Here is a 21,588-nt window from a genome sequence, read left to right as displayed (position 1 = left end):
GCACATTACCAGAGAAATGTCTTGCGTTACATTTTAAGCTTGCAGTTGGGACCACATGAAGGGCTAAAACCTAGAGGCAGGCTATGGCAAATCTGCTGGGTTGCTTAAACCATGTGGTCAAACTGCTAATCCAGCTGGTGAAACACCTGCTTAATTTGCTGGAAAAAATGTACTGACACACTGCCCTTCCTTGGAAAATAACTGTGCTTCTGCTGTCAGCAGAAAAAGAGACTTTGGGAATAAGTACAAGCCTTGTTTGAGAAAGCAGTGTGTCTCAGGCTTGTTAAAGCACTTCTTTCATAGCCCAATGGCATAAAGCAATGAACAAGAATCACTTCTGTCAATAATAATACTAATAAGCCTTTTCCTTCCCTTCAACCTTGGGTCTGAGCAGGCCTGCCTGACTTAATGGAAAGTTTGCCATGAACTTTGGTGCAAAAATGGCGGGTTTCCACTGCAATCATGTAACCAAGGAGATTATACAGAAGGTTGTCACATGAGATCTTGGAGGGAGCTGTATATTGCTAATAGCATAAAGAAGTTCAGGGCCTGTCAAACAACAACTTGGGGAATGGTAGTCTTCAAGCATATTTGAGTCAGCTCTTGCCTACAGGGCTTTTTATTTTAAGTTAATTGGAATATCTTGACAGCTAAGTGAACCATTTAACCTGCCCCTGACTTTATTTCTTGTCAAAGCCTTTTCCCACACAGGGAGAGTTTATGTTTGACTTCTTCAAGCCACTTTAGCAGTTAAAGATTGAATGGCTTGCACTTAAAAGCAACAGGAATCATGGTCAAACTGATTTCACAGTTAGCTAGGTAACCAATTTAAAGCTTGGGTGAATAACTGATACTTACTTCACACAATGGGCTGACATCAGAAATAGCTGTACTACAGTGATTAAGGAATGGCATTTAACTTGAACTCCTTCTACCTTGCAATGCGTTAAAATATTTCATTGCCTTCTCCCTTCTGTAACATATAACCTGCAATTTTCCACTACTGTTCTCAGATTCTCCTGGTCTTCCCCCATGATTTCCCTTTTGTTTTGATTTTAAGGTTCATGTCGGCAAAGCTACTTTGTATACATACATTTAATAAATAATTACATTATCTACAGAATAATTTTTTCCTGAAGATTATGATATCTCAGGTTAGCAATTTCAACAAAACTTTCATATTTTAGTTCGCACACAAAATGCATTTAAAAGCATTACAGTATTAACTAAAAATATATTTACTGCCATCTTGGGGTGGGGGTGGGAAACTGTGCATGCATTTTTAAAACAGCATAACAGCAAAATAAAAATTGCACAAGATACTATCAACATTATAGCATCCAGTAGATTTTAAATGGTGACTGAACGTTTGCTTAATGAGTTGCGACAGCATAGGCACTTCTTTCTACGAAATGTAGTAGCTGCCAAGGAGTTTTCAAGGGCTTGTGTATATTTTGCAGAATACTAAAACAAGAAGTCAGAGAAGTCACAAAGCATAAAGCATTTATCAAGAATGTTAATCTATTTGAGGACTTCCAAGGTAAAAATTCTTACCTTCCCTTCCTTGATTTTGGTTCCAATAATCTGACGCCTTTGTTGGATTATTTCAATAAGCAGGTCACATTCCTCCATCAGCTTAGTTTCTTGCCGGGATGCATTCACCTTTTTTTAAAAAATAAATAAATTAAAAATGCATCAGTCTATGATGTAAAACCAAGTTCAATTTTCACTGAACTTTTGTCACATTTTAGACACTTTAATTTTCACAAAGTAACAAATTGAACGACTAGTTCTCATTGAAATTAGCAAAAATAAGAATTATAACATTATTTACTTAGTAGCGACCTGCAAAGACACACATGTAAGTTTTGACAGTAGAAACTGGTGGGTTAGGGACACAGAATGGAATATCAATCGATAATCCTCTCTGCACGAAACTGCGCCACTAGTTGCATTAACCTTGACACATGCCACTTGTGGATGTGACTCACATGATGGCAGCGACTTAATAGTGTCTCGCCATGACCTCACAAATCACCATGGGAAGAAGGGCCTGTCAGTTAACTGATAATAAGTCACAGATTATTTCCTCCATATGGCTTCCATGTGGAAGATTTTAGCTAGCTAGTGTGGTGTGACACAACAGCGGACATCCTCAAACATGTCACCACCTGTCGTGGACTGGCTGGGTGCAGAGGAGTGGTAGAAGCCACCAGCTGGGGAACCCTCAAGGGCAGACCCAGGGGAAGAAGGCTCAGAGCCAGGGGACTGGTGGTGGGATGACGATGTGTGGTCAGAGGGAGAAGGAGAAGCAGCCTGGGAGGGGGAGGTGTTGGAAGCAGAAGAGGTAACAGGGTTTGGTGAGCAGGAAGAGGCTGTGGCAGAGGGCAGTCCAGACTCAGAGACAGGAGAGGAGGGGGTACCAGGAGACAGAGATGAGGCAGGCTGCGGAAGAAGCTAGGGAGTCTTCCCCTCCTGCTGCGACTAACTCCCCTCCCTCCTGTACTCCTGGATCATGCAGAGAGATGAAGAGGACAGAGCAGTTGTGTGCAGGTGCAGTTTGTGACTGCTTAGGAAAGACCCTGGCTTGGAGAAGAGAAGCTTTACGAAGTGGTGAGAGGTGGGGACCTTCAGTCCTGGCAACGGCCTTGTTGGAGCAAGACCTACTGGGAAACATTTCTACGATCACTGGGCCTGCGCTGGTTTGCTTTCTTGAATAAAGAGTTAACTTCACTGGCACCGTGTTTTTCTTTGACTGCCGACCTACGCTTGACTCCAGCTCCTGACATCACCCTTTATGCACATGTGCCCTTATGTTCTCCCAAGAAAACAGCAGGAAAGGACCACATGTTGAAACACTGTCCCAAATTTCATCAAATTGTGTCATCCAGGAAAACCAAGGGGAAATTATGGCACAAAACTCCCACAGTTTTCCTGGATAACAGGGATGAAAACATTTCTTCTTCTTCCTGGAACCATGTAACGCAGAAATGAGTTAATGAGTGTTAAAACTGTTGCTACTTTTCCAGGAGTGGCTTTTACGTTGTGTGAAAGCACACATAAAAATTATCATGTAAGGAAACATTGGGATAATGGACTAATGTGTTGTTTGAATGCTGCCTAACTCTCCTAATCTGCAGCTGCCCCATCTAGCCAGCAGAATCTATCTAATGTTTTTTTCCGCCATGCCACACTAACTTTTCACTATCTTAAAAAACCTGCACTTTGTCAACTATTCTGACAAGCTGACAACTTCCCACTGAGAAGTAAGGCTGTTTGTAAACATTTTCATGTGATAGCACAGCAGCTCAGCTTCTGACAGGTGTGTGTGTGTGTGTGTGTGTTTTGCTCAGTGATTCCTTAGTATTTTGGAAAGGTAATGGGAAATGTGATCCAGTTCTGACATTTACACAGATAAATCTCAAAAACCACTTTGGCTGGAAAGGTAGAGGTCTATGGTCTACTAATTGGCTGCATAATGTGCAACCAAAACGTTCCTTTTTCAGGGCTCTGGCAATCTCAGGCAGGTCTTATATTAACTGTTTGCAACATTAACCCACTGCAAAACATAACCTCAAAGGTTGCTCCAGCATAAATACTAGATAAGGATGGCATTGATGTGCTGTTAAGTGAATTGTGTAGTTTTAGGCAAATTTCTCCAACCTTTTTCTGAATGAAGATAATGAATTTGAACAAACAAAGGAGAATAGATACTATTCTGTAAATCTAAACTTTGTTTGCTAAGACTGGCTTGTTAGTTTTGTTTGTGTTTCAATTATTGGGTTACGGCAGCTTTTCTGTTTCCTTTTTATTTGTAAGGTGCTGTGAGTGACTCCTTTGTGCAGGGGAAAACTGGGGCAAAAAAAGATGTCTAAAAGCATAAAGAAATGCACGATTCCCAGAGTAAGGAGCTGGAGCACACAAACAACACCATGACAAAGGCAAAAGAAACCATTCATTCTTGTTCCAAGTGGAATGTATTTTGCTGCTGCTTATAAACATCTCAGTTTAACTAGGGAAAGTAATATGTGGGCATAAACTGAAAGTATTATGGTGGACATAGAATCCTTAGCAGATCTTAGAATCGAAGGGTTAGAAGGGACCCCAAGGGTCATCTACTCCAAATGTTTGGCAAATCACAAGCAACTGTCTAAATAGGTACCAATGGCTGAGACGTATCTTTCTAAAATCAACCCAGATGGCCTTGCTGAGGCAGCATTTGGTAGGCGTGTGCTACAGCAAGTCCTACCACCATCAACTGTTGAATTTCCCATTCAGGTTGTAGCTAGCTTTAGTACCTTCCCTTGAAAACCAAGTTTTGCAAACCTGACTTCAGGCTGTGTTTTGCTGGCAGTAAAGCCACAGCCAAGCTGTTGGGACAGGCTCCACCCGTAACACTAAACCATGGTTTGCCTGTGGCTGTCAAACTGCTGCTGTGTGTGATCTCTTAAAATTCTTAATGGAAAATGGGAATCTTATGAATAATGGCATTATGGATTGCAACTCTCCTGTGGCTCCTCTGCATGAGGTTCAATAGAAGACTAGGGACAAAAGAGTTTAAACAGTTATTTTCTTGGCTCCCAACTGCCTGCCCTCCCCACAGCTGCTTGACCTATAAGAAAGAAATGAATTGCTGAACTGCACAGAATGTGAGGTTCTCTTGATATATGTCTATTTGTGTGTGTGTAAATGCCTATTTCTGGTTCCAGCTGAATTTACAAACTGTTGTTCGGTCCCAGCGCCTGCCAACCTAGCAGTTCGAAAGCACTCCCGGGTGCAAGTAGATAAATAGGGACCGCTTACTAGCGGGAAGGTAAACGGCGTTTCCGTGTGTGGCTCTGGCTCGCCAGAGCAGCGATGTCACGCTGGCCACGTGACCCGGAAGTGTCTGCGGACAGCGCTGGCTCCCGGCCTCTTGAGTGAGATGGGCGCACAACCCTAGAGTCTGTCAAGACTGGCCCGTACGGGCAGGGGTACCTTTACCTTTTATACAATATCTACACTTGTAATAAAACGTCTCTTATGAGAATCACATAATGGCTTGCTTGTACTAAAACCAAATGAAATACATGCCACATAATTAATCACACCACAATAATTGGCAAAACACCACACGCTATCTCTTTCTCTCATTAGCTTGGTAGATAAACATTCTGAACTCCCGCATAAGGGCTTAGGCACTGTGTAAAGAGATCACTAATTATCACCACATTGGTATGAACTCCATTTCCTTCAAGCCGTTTTCTTCTGCTTATCTTGCCAAAGATTTTAAAAAACAACAACCTCAATTATGCTTAGGGCTAAAGGAAAAGAAGCAAGACAAATGTTTGCTAATTGTTCATATTAAATACACAAGGGAAATGAAGGAGTTAAAGACACATCTGTATGCAGATGTTTTCATTCTTATTTTATGAATATGGTTAGTATGAGAAGGATAATAGATTTTCCATATTACAATAGAAATGCATCAAGAAAAAATAAATCACAAAAAAATTATTAATCAGCCCTGTTTTGAAGCCCCATATGATTATGCTAAAATTGCACAGGCAATATTAGTGCTCTGTTTACCTCTTCATATACAAATTAGATTTGTTAATTTGACCAAACATTCTATGTACCTATGCTTTTAAACTCAAATACCTGGCTGGGTCAGGAAGGTAAATAATGTCTCCTTGTGAAATGGGGGTGGGCTCTGTTGGGTTCAAGGAAACAGCATCACTCCTTAAGAAACCTTTCCTGGATTCAGAAAATCTAAAAAATTACTGGCTGGGTGCTAATCTACTCTTTTTGGAAAAGGTTCCTGAACAGGTGGTCATGGCCCGATCCAGGCTTGCGTGAATGAAATTGATTTTCAAAATCCATTCCAACCTGGGCTTAGATCCAATTTGTTTTGCACAGAAACTGCCTTGGTCACCCTGTATGACCACCTCTGTTGGAAGAGAGATGGGGGAGTATGTCCTTGTTAATTCTGCTTGATCTCTCCATGGTTTTTGATACCATTGGCCATGGTATTCTGCTGGTGTGGCTGCTCATGTTGGAATGGTCAGCACCTCTGCTAAGCTCAGCTCCTTTTTCAAAAACTAGCATCTCTGAAAGGGCCAATCCACAGGCCTAAAGATAAGCATTTCATAGCTACTGGGACTGGTAGGTTACTGTGGAAGATGCTTGGTTTCCTCAGGGGAAAGTGCCTGTATGGGCCCTGGTTCTGGTTCTATGGATCCTGACCTTATGGCATCAGGTTTGGTGGGCTCCTGCATGCCAGCTTGGGAGTCACTGGTTACCTTAGTTGTGGCTGGACTCTAAGGGTCATGATAGTTCACTTCAATTTGTGGCTATCTGGTTGTTTACTTTACCATTACCCATGATTAAACTGGTTCAGGGATACCTTGGGGCAACTATAAACTGAAATGGTTATTCATTCTGAGAATGAATTCTAATAATTTCTTATCCTCCTTCAGTTACTTTCTATTAACTTAAATTCATTCTTCTCCCATCCTTTGCTTTTCTCTTAAGAGGCTTGTATTGCACTTATAAGCACATGCTGTTTCTCAAACTCTAGATGCTGAAAGAGCAAGACTCTGGCATTTCTGTTTTTAGTTTTAAGGTGAACCTAAATATTAAAACACACTGTTGAATTACTTTGTCACACTATACAAAGATCCATCACGCATGCTTTGGTACAGTGTGTGCCAAAACAACCTCCAAAGCAACATTCTGGATTTCAAATAATACATGCCAATGATCAGATAATAAAAAGGGATTATTAGTCTATGTTCTGATCAACATGAGCTATTAACAGGATTACCATCAAATCCTTCCTGCTGGCTGCTTTCTTTTCTGCTTCTAAACTTGCTTCAGATTCTATTAAATTATTCCCAAATTTCAGTTTGTGAATGGAAAAGTAAAAGCTCTGGCACTGGGCCACACAATGAAAACACAGTGTGCATTATTTTTATTGCAGTGAACAAAGGCTTCTTATTGTTTAATGGAGTCTATTGGGTAGAACGCGGCCAGCATAGTTCTAATTTTTGTTAAACCACAAACAAGAAGTTTTCTAAGCCCATTTCATGGAAAACAGAAGGGAGACATACTTAGCCGTGAAACTTAAAAGAACTCTTTGTTGAAGAAGCTGGAGCCTTTTTAAGTATTGGCATTTTCATTATTTGTAATGAAATACTATTTTTCTAAACTTTTTCCATCTCTATTTCAGTCTCTCACATTCCACTGCTCTTTTGGGATTTTTAATTTGGCTGACGGACAAGAAAGAGAAACCCCAGGTACCTCTAAATGCCACTAACATGCCTGGCTCTGGTAATATTATCCCGATCTGAAGATTTGCCTATCTTGGGGATGCTGTCATAGTGAAGGACAGCTTTATGAACATAACCGGCCCTCCTTTGTTTTTGTGGGTTTACAGAATTTGGACATAAAATAAACAACCGTTTTTGACCTACACCTTATATACAGAGTCCAGGCTGAAGCAATTTAAATATATATTTCCATTAGAACTGGCACAGCTGAGCTGAAGAAATACATGAAATGTCTTTCCTGTTCTGTATAATCAAGGGTGGTGGGAGGAAATGACAAAATTCTGTAAGAACATTCATGGTGTGTGTGTGTGTGTGTGTGTGTGTTTAATTCAGTGTTAGAAAACATTGGCTGAATTGGAAACATTTAAATCATCTACAGGAAAATATATTCCCTTCCACTCCTCTCCACTAATTGTTCCAGATTTTTCCACAGCTGTGTTCTGATTACGTTGCTGTGCAACAGACTGAAACAACTCCATTCTATTGGCTAAATAATACACGCTTTTCATAAAACCCTAAAACGTTTAAAAACAGCCCCCCTCACCATCACAAATGAGGCTCCGCAATGAGAAGGAGGCAGGCTGTTAGCAGCATTCAGTTTTCTACCATTCCTTTGACAAATTATACGGGGAATATCTGAGATGTGAGTCACCTCAGGAACTCCCATGTAATAATGAATTCACCCTGATTGTTGTTGCCAGCCTTGAGGGGCAGATAGCTGGCTAACAGATTAAAAAGCAAGGAGGAAATTAGGGCAGAGCTACATGTGAAAATAGCAGTCACATTTTGAATTTACCCCTCTGGTGTTTCTTCCCACCCATTAGCAGAGGTCAATGATGATGGGTGGGGGTGTCGGCAAAGAAATGCGCAGCTTAATGTGCACGATAAACACACAGGAGGATTTGATACCAGGCTGTCCATGCAAATCACCCTGTTATAGTTGCATATGCTGAATATTCACTCAGTGTATGTGCATTTTGGAACTGCCACAGATTAACATGTTCACATGGGGTGGTAGGGCTGGGGTATGAGAAACTTAGCCAAGCGCTGCACATGTTTTATTTATGGTTTCCATATATTTCATACGTGGAAGTGTCTTTTTGAAATATATAGTATTCCAAGTCATTCGAAGAGTTATTTTCAGTCTGGCATGCACCATACTTAATGGTATCATCCAGATGATCACTCATGGCTTGTAAATCATAGTTTATAAACCATGTTTTATGAAGCTACAGACGAGCATCATGGCCACACACGCCTCCTTTGCCCCTCTCTCTATTGTCAGACTTCATGTTGAGTAACAAACCAGGATAATAAAACCAAGTTCTGATTTAACTGGTTTGGATAAAACTGGGAACTCTGGCTTAGTGCAAATCAGGTTCTTCGTGGTTTGTGAAGCCAGGGATGAATACCCAAATGTGGCCACTGCTGTTATTTTTGTACTGAGCCAAATGGCAAAAGGAGCTGTTTTAAAATAAAAATTGTGTTCCGGTTAATGTAGCCTTTTCATTTCATCTGCAAAGAGCTGGTGTGCTTTTTTAAAAAATGGCTTCAATATCACTCGTATAAACAGCCAGAGGTTTCTGTCCTCATAGTAGCACATAAATAAGGTGGATTTAGCTTCCTATTGTGACTTTATGGAGAATAGGATGAAGTGATATATGAGAGATGCAGCTGTTGTGCCTTGGCAATGGAGAGGAATCTGTAAAATTAAGATCAAAGGGAAGCAACACATCTGCTTACAGTATGGCAGCTGTATCTTTATAATGGAAGAATTGCTGGGTCTAGGATAAAATTAAAAGGAAGATTATTTATATTCAGGTCATAAAAGATAAAAATTAAGCCAATGAGAAAAATATTGTTTTTAAAAAACAATAGCCTCACCAGAAATTAGAAAAAGAAAATGGCTACAATCCAGCCCTCAGGCAAGTGCTTTTAAGTCCCACAGATATCAGTAACACTTAAATCAAAGAAGTTCACTCAGAGACAAATTCTATACGAGCACCAGGATTAACATGTGCACCAGAGATCAATTCTATATGTGCATCAGGATTGATATGATTTTTTAATATTAATTTAATATGAAGGATGATGTATCTGAAAGCTGTGGCCTTCAGAAATGTGAGCCTCAACGATTCCACAAGATCTGCTATTTCAGAAATGCAGCTCTCTGTGTTCTCCAGAGATGAGCATTTTCAGCTGCTACTAGGCTGCAATAAACATGCAAAAACCTGAACTCCCCCATGTACACATGGTTGTGTGGGCTTTTAAAATTAAAATGTTACAGGAAATGTTGCATTTTCCTGATGGCTCTGTAACTAGAATACCAAAATTCTACTAGGTCCAATTCTGTGTAGCATTTTAACATTGAACCTCAACACATAAATGACATATGTAACTAAAACGCACACACACAAGCAAATACTCACCTCCACGTGTTGGCAAGTTTGAATTAATTTCGCCAAAAGTGTTTCCAGTTCAGTATTTCTCTTGATAAGGTTGGTGAGATTACTTTCCAAGTTTTGCTGTTTAAAAAAAAAAGATGAAAAAGAAGAGAGATTTATTACCTTGCACCATTCTTAACTATAATTAAATACAGTACATACATGGAAAAGCATCCAAGATTGCAGTAAATCAGTCTAAAGTTGGGCACTGTTGCACTGTTGGATGTAGCACATAAGTGGACTCAGTTTTAGCCAAGAATGTATAAAATACTGGGCACTGGACATGGTAAAACTAGGTTACTGACAGAAGGAACACTTCCATTGACTTCAAATTAGTCAAACATGTTGCCCTGTACACAGATGGTAAAAATATGTGGATAATAAACACATGGAGTGGAGAGTGGGATTCTGCTTGCTGTATCCACTTCCAACCTCTGCATTTCAATTTGACTGTAGCTTAGGCATATTCAAGGGACGTGGGTGGCGCTGTGGTCTAAACCACAGAGCCTAGGGCTTGCCAGTCAGAAGGTCGGTGGTTCGAATCCCCATGACGGCGTGAGCTCCTGTTGCTCGGTTCCAGCTCCTGCCCACCTAGCAGTTTGAAAGCACATCAAAGTGCAAGTAGCTAAATAGGTACCGCTTTGGCGGGAAAGGTAAACGGTGTTTCCGTGTGCTGCTCTGGTTTGCCAGAAGCAGCTTAGTCATGCTGGCCACTTGACCTGGAAAAACTGTCTGCAGACAAACACTGGCTCCCTCGGCCAGTAAAGCGAGGAGTGCCACAACCCCAGAGACGTCCGCGACTGGACCTAACGGTCAGGGGTCCCTTTACCTTTAGGAATTTTCAGGATACAGACTCTTTTCGTGAGATCCAAACCTTGTGACAACCAGGGCCTATGATGGTATGTAGGGTCTTTCCAGACTCCCAGATGAATGCATGTATAGGTCAGGAGCAGAAATAGTCTGCACAGTCCCAATTGTCTCCCTCCACATGTTCCCTGAAAAGGGCTACACATCTGAATCATTCATAGACATACACAATGATCCTTATTAGCTTTCACCTGGGCACATGAATGGGTACGTCACTGCTTGCCATTGTAAGGGACCCTGGCACTAGGTGATGAAAGAGCTGCCCGGAGTCAGAGCAGAGAATATTGAGCCAGGTGGACAAATATTCTAGCCTGGTACGATATGGCGGCTTCCCACATCCCTGTTTATTTTATAAATGCCCTTGAGGTCGAGACCTTTGAAAACTTTTATTTTTGAAGCAGTTCACTGGAAAATCTGCTAAAAATGTAATGTGTTTATTGTGTTTCTCTCTGGGAAAGCATAATATCTGCTTATCTGCCAAGGACTGAGGATAATACAAAGAATTAACTAGATTAAATGCCAAAACCACACAATTAAAAAAACACAACCCACCACAAAAATCATGTTTGATTTACACTTGACTTTTTTTTAGAATGCTTTATTGATAATTTATTTCACTTATTATATTAAATTCAGATGTTTGCTCAATGTTATCATACTGAAGGTACCATTAACCTCGATATATGGATTCTGCTGATAGCAATTTGTGGTATGCATCCTGTTATATCTCATAAATGGTTTCTTACGCTTCTACATTTAAATTCTCCTATTCTTCAAGGAACTACATACTCATACATCATAGCATAGGAGCCAACTCCTAGTGGCCAAGGGATCTCCCCCCCCCCCAATAAAATATTTGAGGGAGCTGGGCCTTCCCAAAACTGATGGGCATTGCCATTCAAATGGTGTGTGTGCACTGTGTCATGTGATTGATTATGCAAGGCGGGGCTTACCCCCCAAATATTTTATTTAAGTCCCCCCCCCCCGCATCATAGCCCTCTACCCTTTTTATCCTCACAATAAGGGCGAGGTAGGTTAGGCTGAGAGATATTGATTAGTTTACTTGCAACTCCCTGGTCTGATATTCTAACCATTACACAACACTGACCTTCATTCAATGTTCTTAGTCCAATTCCTTTCAGACATGAAAATAAATGGCTCTGTTGGATTGCTTGGGTGTTGGATTCAGATTTCCCCTTCCCCTTAGAACATGATAATAGAAAACATAAATATCACCCCAGGGCAATAGTTGTTGCTGTTCTTTATATCTTGCCTCCCCCCCCCCCAAAAAAAAACCAAGACTTCGGACGGCTCATGAAAATTAAGCACAATTAAAGTAAAATAAATAAAACACAATTAGCTAAAAACATAAAAAATTACTAATAAAAAGCAATTAAACTATCTGTGGAATTAAAACCACAAATAATGTGGTACTAATTTTAAAAAGATTTTTAAAAGATTTAATTTGGATTAATATGACAGCTAGACCACCTTTTTGCAGCATTCCCCTGTTAAATGAAATTATAAGAGGAGGGCTTTTAAAATTCCTAATAAGAAAAAGGATGATACTCATCACGCCCAACATTTTTTCCCTACTGAAAGGAGTTCAGTGTCCTTTCAGTTCAGTGCTGTATCACCGGTAATTTAATCTGTTTCTTTTACTAATGGAATTCCTTTCTCCCAAGCGCCTATTTTCCTAATTTTTTTTTTTTTAATTCCTTTATGTCCCTCTAGTTCTTTGGCTAGCATTTACTCCTTTTTGTAGAATAGAATTCTTTTGTTTCTTGCTCCATTTTAGGTATACTCTCTGCGTATTGCACTGCTAGTACTTGTTATCTGTTTCCCTTTTGGGGGATAGAAGTTTTGGATTTTCTTTGACTTATATCAAATAGTACTTGCAACTGAGGTGCTGCTTTGCACTGATGTGACTCTAACCCACAATCTAAAGAAGCAGTGTGTGTGGAAGAAAGCAAGATACGGTCATAAAGTGTTGAAAGGTTGGGCATACTTTTTCTAAAAGTAAATAAATATATCTGTTAGCGCAGTTATTTGATGTCTGCACCACAGCAGGTGTCCAGTGTGTTTTATAATCACTCTGTATATTTTATTAACTGATGATTTGCTTGTCCATTTTTCATAATGTGTAAATGTGTGGTTTTGTTTTTGCAAACCACTTTGAGCTTTTTTTTTTTACAATCAAACAGTATATGTTATGAAACAAATATGACATAAATAAAGAATAGTTTTCATTCAACTATTTGTGCACTGATGTGTCTTGGGATCCCAGTTCCTTTCTCCATTCACTGTTTTGGTGGCAATGAGGGAGGTTCAGACAAGTCCACTGTGCCATATCAGCAATGGAGCTGCCTAAAGCTAAAGGTACCCCTGCCCGTCAGGGCCAGTCGTGACCGACTCTAGGGTTGCGCGCTCATCTCGCTCAAGAGGCCGGGAGCCAGCGCTGTCCGAAGACACTTCCGGGTCACGTGGCCGCACACGGAAACGCTGTTTACCTTCCCGCTATAAAGCGGTCCCTATTTATCTACTTGCAAGGTTGCTTTCGAATTGCTAGGTTGGCAGGAGCTGGGACCGAACGACGGGAGCTCACCCTGCCGCGGGGATTCGAACCGCCGACCTTTCGATCAGCAAGTCCTAGGCTCTGTGGTTTAACCCACAGTGCCACCCGCGTCCCGCAGTTAACTGCCTAGTCATGGTTAATTCTGTTGTTACTTCCCTCTTAAAGTATGATTTTTTTTAGAATTCTTTACATATAGATTTTGAAATTTTGCTTATTCTTTGTCCATCCCATTGCTCTCTGCTTCACTCCTAAAGAATTACTTGGAAGAAACCATTTCCCTGGGGAGAAAGAAAGGCATTTATTTTAGTTCTGGAAGAGACTGGGATTATTAGATGCAGAAGTTACCTTCCCTATATTTCTTATCTACTATTTTATTTATTTAATACCTCATCTCTCAGTCTGGCAGACCCATGTGGACGCTTACAATCCCATCCACTGTTTCACAGCTGCCAACATCCACTCGGAGGCTTTAGCATATATAATACTAAACCTCTGGAACAATGAATAGCAAGCCAGATTTCAGGAAAAAGGATTTTAGGAGTGATGAGAATGGAAATCAGCAACTGTAGATTACTTCCGTTCCTATCTTCAGTTGATATAATGTGAATCAACCCTGAAGACTTCTGCTTGAGTACTTGTTCACATATTAACCATCAAAGTCTCCTTCATAATACTCATGTGAAACACCTAGATAAAGAACAGCCAAAATTGTGCGGCCTCCACATGCTGTTGGATTACAATACTCATAATCTCTAACCAGAGACCAGGGTTTCCCAGATTTGGGTCTCCAGCTGTTTTTGCACTACAACTCCCATCATCCCTAGCAAGCCTGACCAGTGGTCAGGGATGATGGGAACTGTAGTCCAAAAACAGTTGGAGATCCAAGTTTTGGAAACCCTGGTAGCTGGAGTTCATTGAGTTGTCATCAAAACACATATGGAAGGCATCACATTGGTTACCCCACAGATTTTTGAATGATACCTTCCACAATATGTATATAAATTTTTGAGCATCATTTATAGATTCTTTAAGATTAAAATGTTCTGTTGCAGCATCTTCTATTTTTATATGTGAGATTCATAGGACAGAGAAGCTAAATTAGGCCCTGCTTCAGAGATAAGAAGGGTGGCTACCAAGGACTAGAGTGAATAGGTGAACAAATGTTTTTTAAAACTATGATTTATTATATTTTATTCAAGCCCTTTGACTTGGTGAAAATTGGGCCTGGAGGTGTATAATTTGGAAGGATTTTGCCTCTCTCTGTAGTCGTTCTTTTACGGAACAGCTATATTTGCAATGGGTCAATTTAGGCCAAGCCTCAAATGCCTAAAGCTTAGTATTAGAGATGCTGAGGGACAATAACACTGTTGATATTGATATGGCTAATAATAGAAGATGCCTTGGCAGTTCAAAGGAAAAACACAATAAGAAACCATGGAGTGGATTAATTGGCCAGGACTAGTTTTTTAAAATTTAAAATGTAATACAAAAGAGCCTACAGTCTCAATGTTTAATGTTTTCTATTTAAATTAATACATATTCTATTCTCCTGATTTTTCTTATTAAAACTTGCATGTAAAATTCAAGAGTAGCAGAGGAGATGAAGAGATTAAGCCATGAGCAGAACACAGAATTCTTTTTCTGGCCATTTCTAGCATGCTTTATAAGTTCTTTAAAGTTACATTATCTTCATCAAAAAAAGACTGTTTCTGCTTAATGTCTTTCCCCTACCCAAAACAGTTATTTCTCTGATCCTTGACCTCAACAGAGAAAAACCAGACAGCAATTTTGAACTGTCCTCAGGCTTTTTGCCTGTTTCATTGGTCCTCTGCCTCCTTAATCACATATACAATTCCCTCATCAGTTAATTCATCCGTAACAAGTAATATACATTCATTATCCTACCCTACACAGTCAGATTCTAACACAGGTTAATACCCACATAACTCAGAGAAGACAAATATGTTGTCCATCTAGAAGAAAAGTGTGAAATCACTACAAATCAATAGACACACAGATAATAGTTTTAAGTATAATCATTGCTAATAATTAGCTGTATAGCCCAGCCTACAGTATTTATGCAACATATAATTAATGCCTTTTAGTGATGAATGAATTGCCTATGCGGTAGCTAAAATTTAATCACGCCGTCTTTAAAGTTTAAGCCATAGTGTGGCATTCCAGGGGCAATTAAACTGGCACAGGTGTTTGAGGAAGTTGCTGGAAGGCTAAACAGATTTTAACAAAGTACTTTTCCTCTACTACTCTTAAAAGCATCAGTAGAATCTAGGAACCATCAGAGCACCTAAAATTTTGTCTGTCTCAACATTGCAACTCATGTATCTGGAAAGTGCCCTGAACGAAAACACTCCATTGGGACGGAGGTCTCTGACATGCAAGTCACATTTAGGCAACCTCTATCTGACCCCATTGGTATTGACATATTCATTCCTACTGATTTAAATAAACGGGTCTGTTCTAAACTTGACTAATTCTGGATCCAACCCTATAATCTTCCTAAGCTCAGACAGACAATAGGGAGTTGAAGTTCCACTTAAAGCCTGATAACATACATATGCTAAGTAAAAAAGGCCCCTGCTTCACTACAAATTAATTGCTGTCCAACTCCAGAAGCCTTATTTGCATGATGATGATATATACAGTGAGACTGCACAATCTGTGATGCTGTAGCCTTTTAGTATGACTTGTCACACTCTCGAAAGCACCCCTTTTTTGTAGAGTGGGTAATAAAGACTTAACTATATACAGAGAGGACAGAAAATTTCACTGAGGATAATTTTCCTTTTAATAAAGTGAGGTTATTAATTCACCAAAGTGGTGTTGGGGTTGGGCAGAAAGGAAGAAGTGAAACCTAAGATTCAGCAGCTAAGATTCTCTGAACCTCCCTCATTGCCACCAAAACAGTGAATGGAGAAAGGGACTGGGATCCCTAGACACATATACCCAAGACAGGATCCTTCTGAGGAGGAAGAGGAAAGACCCCATTTGTTGCCTGAAAAAGACCTGTCATTCTGAAGCTTCAGAAATCAAGCAGGTCAGAATACCCTAGCGAGGCTGCCATCATGCCTTGGGAGAGTCAAGGAGGTGGGAATTTCTTTCCTACCAGAGGTGGGGATGGGCACTAACTTAGAGGGCTTAAAAAGAGAATGAAACAAATTCGCACGAGATCAGGATATCAGTGGCAGACCCTCCAAGTGTCCCTATTTTCCAGGGATGTCCCTGACTTAGAGAAGCCGTCCCAGTTTCTGAATTGATCCTGGAATGTTCCACTTTTCCTTAGTAAACTATTTTCATCAGAGAAATATTGGAGGGTATCGAGTTATCTAACCCCTGAGCCATCTGAGGGCAATCCTGTATAGGGAAGTTTTTTTTAATGTTTAATGTTTTATTATGTTTTTATATATGTTGGAAGCTGCCCAGAGTGCTGGGGCAACCCAGTAAGATGTGTGAGGCATAAATAATGAAATTATCTTTATGGAATTGGACGTCCCTATTTTCATCAAATAAATGTTGAAGGATATACAATGGCTATTATCTCCAGTATTAGAGGCCACATGATCTGAATACAAGTTGCTGGGAGACAGGTGTGGGACAGAGGGATATTGAACTCTTGTTCTGTTTAAGCATACCTTAAAAGCACATGGCTGGTCTTTGTGAGGACAGAATGTTAGACTAGATGGGACTTCCTATGTTCTTACATTCCCAGAATGTTCTATGTGTTGGCCAAGGAGGCCCAAGATGCACTTACTTTCCTTCAGCAAACACAATCTAAACCTCACCTTGTGGTCTCAGGTTTAGTGCAAGTATACTCATTCTGTTGTTAAGGAGATATTTCAGCATGATGAGGGAAGGGCACAGTTGCAATCTTATTAATGGAAGGTTTTGTGAGGAGGCATGGAAGGTAGTTAAGACCCCTCTATCGTCATCGTCCCCCATAGTAAACACCCTCAATAATCCAGCATAACCTCCAGTGATTCATTCTTTAGTGTTTTCATATAATGCTTCATATAAACAAAGATGTACAAATATATCTGAATACCCATCTATTTATAGGGGGTAATTTGTCACTACCAGCAAATTAAGGACAAGCAGAATAATTCTGAAGAAATGTCAACTTTGTCCAAAGGCTAATGCAGTCTTTGCACTTGAGAAGATGTACAAGAATTATCTATTTCATGAATTGGGGTTCTAAGAAAGAGAAGTGGTACCTAACTTCTTTGTAGCGTGGGGGTGTGGGGGTGAAAGATGCCGATCCAAGTACCTGGGCCCCACATATCCATGGGCCTTACATGTCCATATGTGTCCTGTTTTGCAGGTGAGAATTCTCTATTTGAATAAGTCTGGGGTGAAGAAGGAGTGTCCAGTTTGGTTTAAAGATGAATAACTATCAGAAGGGAGATGAAGAGCTTTGACATTGCCCACCAGCAGTTAGCAAACTAAGCAAGTACATGTTTACTTGTGTACAGTCTTCCGCACAATCGTGAGACATACAGTATTATAATCATTTGTAAATCTATATATATAAATTAGCAGATGCATATTTTACAGAAATACCAACTCTCTCTTTTTTGGTGATACATTTCCTCTGCATAAGTGGCCACACAAGCCTTTCATGCCCTCACATGCTACCACTAAAAACTTAAGATTGCTTCTGATAGCTAAAAAGGCAGTGAGTGTAATTCACTCAATACATGTGCAATATGTTCATGGTTGAGGTGGTGTGGGAGGAAAAATACCTCCCAGCAAATGACCTATAGCACTTTCTACCAGCTTCAACCCTCAGCATTAGTCCTGAGGGAGGTTTCACCTGCAGAGTGTCTTAGAAATCCAGCTGTACAGTGATAAAACCATGAATTCTTAAGCGTCCGGCGGTCTGTAGACGCAGGTACTTCAGAAGATTTTTAAACAGCACTAAGGCACAATTATCATCTGGTTCCTTGATACCAAGTGATCAGGAATACCTTAATCTTTTCTTTCTTTTCTTTTTGTGTGCCTCTCATTATAGCTAGAATTAGAAACTGGGGTATTACAAGGCAGTTTGCAATGGAAACTTCACAGAAGCCGGAGTTTAGTCAAGCGACCTGCATTTGTATTTGAACCTCTTAACTTCACACATCACTAATGGAAAGGGGCTTTGCAGAAGCAGGTAAAATATTGTTTTCAGAGCCACTGCATTTCTGCAGATGGTATATAAAACCATCTGTCTGCCCAACTTCATTTATTTTATGACAAAAATGGGAGAAAACTCGCTCTTAAGTCACTCTATACATAATATTACATACTTGCGATTAAAATACACCAACTTCCCTCATTCCCCTTGGGCCGGACACAAATCAAATAATATAATATTGTGACAAGCATGAAGAGCAGCCAAGAAAGCCTAAGTGGTATATACTCCAGTGAATTCTGCAAGACAGCTGTGCATGTGCTCCAATATTTATTATTTCCCTTTCTAGTGTTTTTCTGTATTTAATTGTGTTTCTAAAAGAAATATATATCTACATACACATATACTGGAATGTACTGTGGTTTTGCAGAGAAGGAAAAGGAGTCCTAGTACAAACCAGCCAGAAGCTATTTTTTTAAAAAAAAAATTAGTACATTAAAAAAAAATCTACAGGTGACTTTTCATGTATTATAACCACACTACAAATACAGAATGAGCAGTGGTAGTACTGGGTTCTGATCCAGTGCTACAGGTCCCAGTGACTACACTATGGAGCTTTCAGCGCATATTTACAAAAAAAAAGACCTTACGTTCACTGGGAAATGGAACAGGAATGTCAGACCTGTGAGACCTATTTTGCTTTGCACTAGAGGCTCACAATTTGCAAACTGGAACATAGTCCAAAAGAATTAAATAATTCTAAACCCAGGAATTAGCTTTCAATAGCAGAACTGAATGGGGCATGCATTCCTTTCACGCAAAAGCCAGTCTTGGTCACCTTCCCCCACATGCCCTGCTTTCTCCATTTCAGTGATATAGTCTGGGGGGTCATTTTTTGCTGTTGCCACAGATAAAGAATTGGGACTCAGAAATCCATGTGGTTCCAATTCAAAGCGCCCAGAGATCTACCATCAGATCCCGATTTATCTGCCTACCTCGTTGTACATGATACTTACCAATAATCAGTTAAGATTTAGGAATTAGTTGTGTATGAATTGGTTAGATTCCTTCATTCAAAACCAGATACCAATTAGGCAAATAAACTGCATTGTGCAATGAATAAAAATGTTCAAATGGCTTGGAAGAAATGTAGTAGTTCTCTATATTACAGATAGGGAATCTCAAGATGTTGTTGGGCTCCAACATCCATCAGCACCTGCTGGCATGACCAAGAACCTGCTCCACAGGTGGCTCACCACCTGGAACCACACCTGCATTTTCTTAGGTTCCATGATGAAAGAAAAATGGGATATAAAGGTAAGAAAATAAACAAACATCTGGAGGACCACAGTTCCCCATCCCTACCACACTGAGAACACAGTATTTCCATTTGTTATAAAATGCAGTTTGCATGCAAAGGAGATGGAGACTGTAATCGATATTGGTGCATGTGAATACAAAACTAGGGAGGTGATACAAAAAGGCTGGTTAAAAAGGGGTGGTTATTTGTATTTGGGGAATCTCTCCCCGAAAGACAAACAAGTTTTATCCAAAATCATACAAACATTTGATTGAAAGCCTCTGAAGCTGAAGGAATAATTTATTTCAAATTTTTATTTTTATTTAGATCAGTTCTATGGAAAAGTAAGTACTACACCAAGAATGTTATCTAGTTCTTGTTGCCCTTGCAATTGAAGGACACTGTGTTCTCCATCACTATTCTGATTATATGGTCTGCTTCATAACCAGTGCATAATCATTAACAATGCCAAATGCTTCTTACATTTGTGTCTATATACCACTTGTTCGGGCTTCAGGACTCTCAGATGTAACTAAACGTTTGGCCATCAGCAGCCTGCAAGAAGCCGACAGCATGAAACAAGCTTATAGGATTGTCTAATCAAGTGCAGCAGATGTGCACTGTGGACAAATAGTTCAAATGTTAGATGTCTAACAGTGGACAGTTGTGTATGCAACATCTGGTTCAGTTGCATAAGACTAAAATCAGATTTGGAATTTTAATAGCTTGGCACAGAGTACTATTTTTAAGACTGAATGACTGGAATATGTAGGTCCTGGTATTGTCTTTAAAATATGACCTACTCATTGGAGTTGCACGGTCTCATTATTAAATCGGTGCTGTGCTATTATTTATATTAGCATCTAAATAGTATTTTTGAAGTGTCTAAGCAACATAATGCTTGTGAACATGGAAAGAAAGAAAGAAGCAAAGTCTAAAACTGATGCTAAGATAACATAAATGGATTGAGCATGTGACATACCACATTACCCTTCCGGAATGAGACCATGCAACGCCAGTATTATTAGGTTCCATTTTTAGAAAAGGCACAAGTTTGATTAATTATGGTTAGATGACTCTTAGAAAGCAACAGAAGTATTGACAACTGCCATGTATGAGCTGCAATATCCAGCTACCTATCATCAGCATTCTTAAGTTGAGGAAACAGTGTCAACACTAAAGCTATTAAGCAAGAATAACAAATCTTGTAAACACTTTGAGAAAGGCATATGGGTTGTTTTCCTTTCCTTTCTTCCTTTGAACTCTGACACTGAAAATCAAAGAGCAATGCTACATTTGTTCACTTTTCAGCTACTAGCGCACACTTCTTTGCTCCTGTTCTATCACAAAACATCTAAGGTCTTTGACCTAGAGCAGATTTGTCATCATTGGGAAGTAGTTAAGAGGCAGATCTCTCAAGAAGATCAAAACTGTGCCCCTGAGACTTCCTATGAATTTATTTACTTATTTATCACAGATACATGTTTCATAGGCATCATATATTTTAACCCGTAGCAACGTAATCTAATATGGGAGGCCCCAAATCACTGCAGCTTTGAGTACTACAAAATGACTAGTTTGCAAATGGGAGTTTAAAAAAAATAAATGTAAAAGCATTAAATAGTTGAATAAAATTTTATAGGGCTTAAAGAAGGGTGAAAATAAGTATACCTTTAATTACTGGTAATGTTTTACAGGTAGTAGTCACAAAGGAAATGGGAAAAGATTACGAGAGGCACTAATGCCGTGTAGCCTGACTTAGTCTTGACACTGGTTCCAGGTTTGATAAGACTGTACACATCCAATTTTGGCATTTAGGCCTGTTGCCAAACTAGCTCCTCCCACCTCTCTCCCACCCCATGTTGATGACTGGGTGGTTAGGACAGCAGGCAGGCAGGCCCCTCTCTGCCAGCCTAAAAGACCGCCTTCACAACAGCGGAGGGGGCACTTCAGGGGACACTTCA

At 39.9% G+C, this 21,588-nt stretch overlaps 1 protein-coding gene across 4 annotated transcripts in view; it reads right to left on the bottom strand.

Annotated features, from left to right (window-relative positions):
• The window catches only part of MID1 (midline 1), a 266,243-nt gene that overhangs the window by 16,085 nt on the left and 228,570 nt on the right, over positions 1 to 21,588 (bottom strand). For all 4 annotated transcript variants that reach the window (XM_028727705.2, XM_028727704.2, XM_028727703.2 and 1 more), the window contains 2 exons: positions 9,740 to 9,835; positions 1,555 to 1,662 (listed from right to left, as the gene is read on the bottom strand). In XM_028727705.2, coding sequence (XP_028583538.2) covers positions 1,555 to 1,662; positions 9,740 to 9,835 — 204 coding nt within the window. The remainder of the gene's footprint in view (positions 1 to 1,554; positions 1,663 to 9,739; positions 9,836 to 21,588) is intronic.

This window comes from Podarcis muralis, chromosome 4, assembly GCF_964188315.1.
Source record: "Podarcis muralis chromosome 4, rPodMur119.hap1.1, whole genome shotgun sequence".
Classification (NCBI taxonomy): domain Eukaryota; kingdom Metazoa; phylum Chordata; class Lepidosauria; order Squamata; family Lacertidae; genus Podarcis; species Podarcis muralis.
The sequence above is the reverse complement of the archived record's forward strand: the minus strand, read 5'-3'. Positions and strand labels throughout refer to the sequence as shown.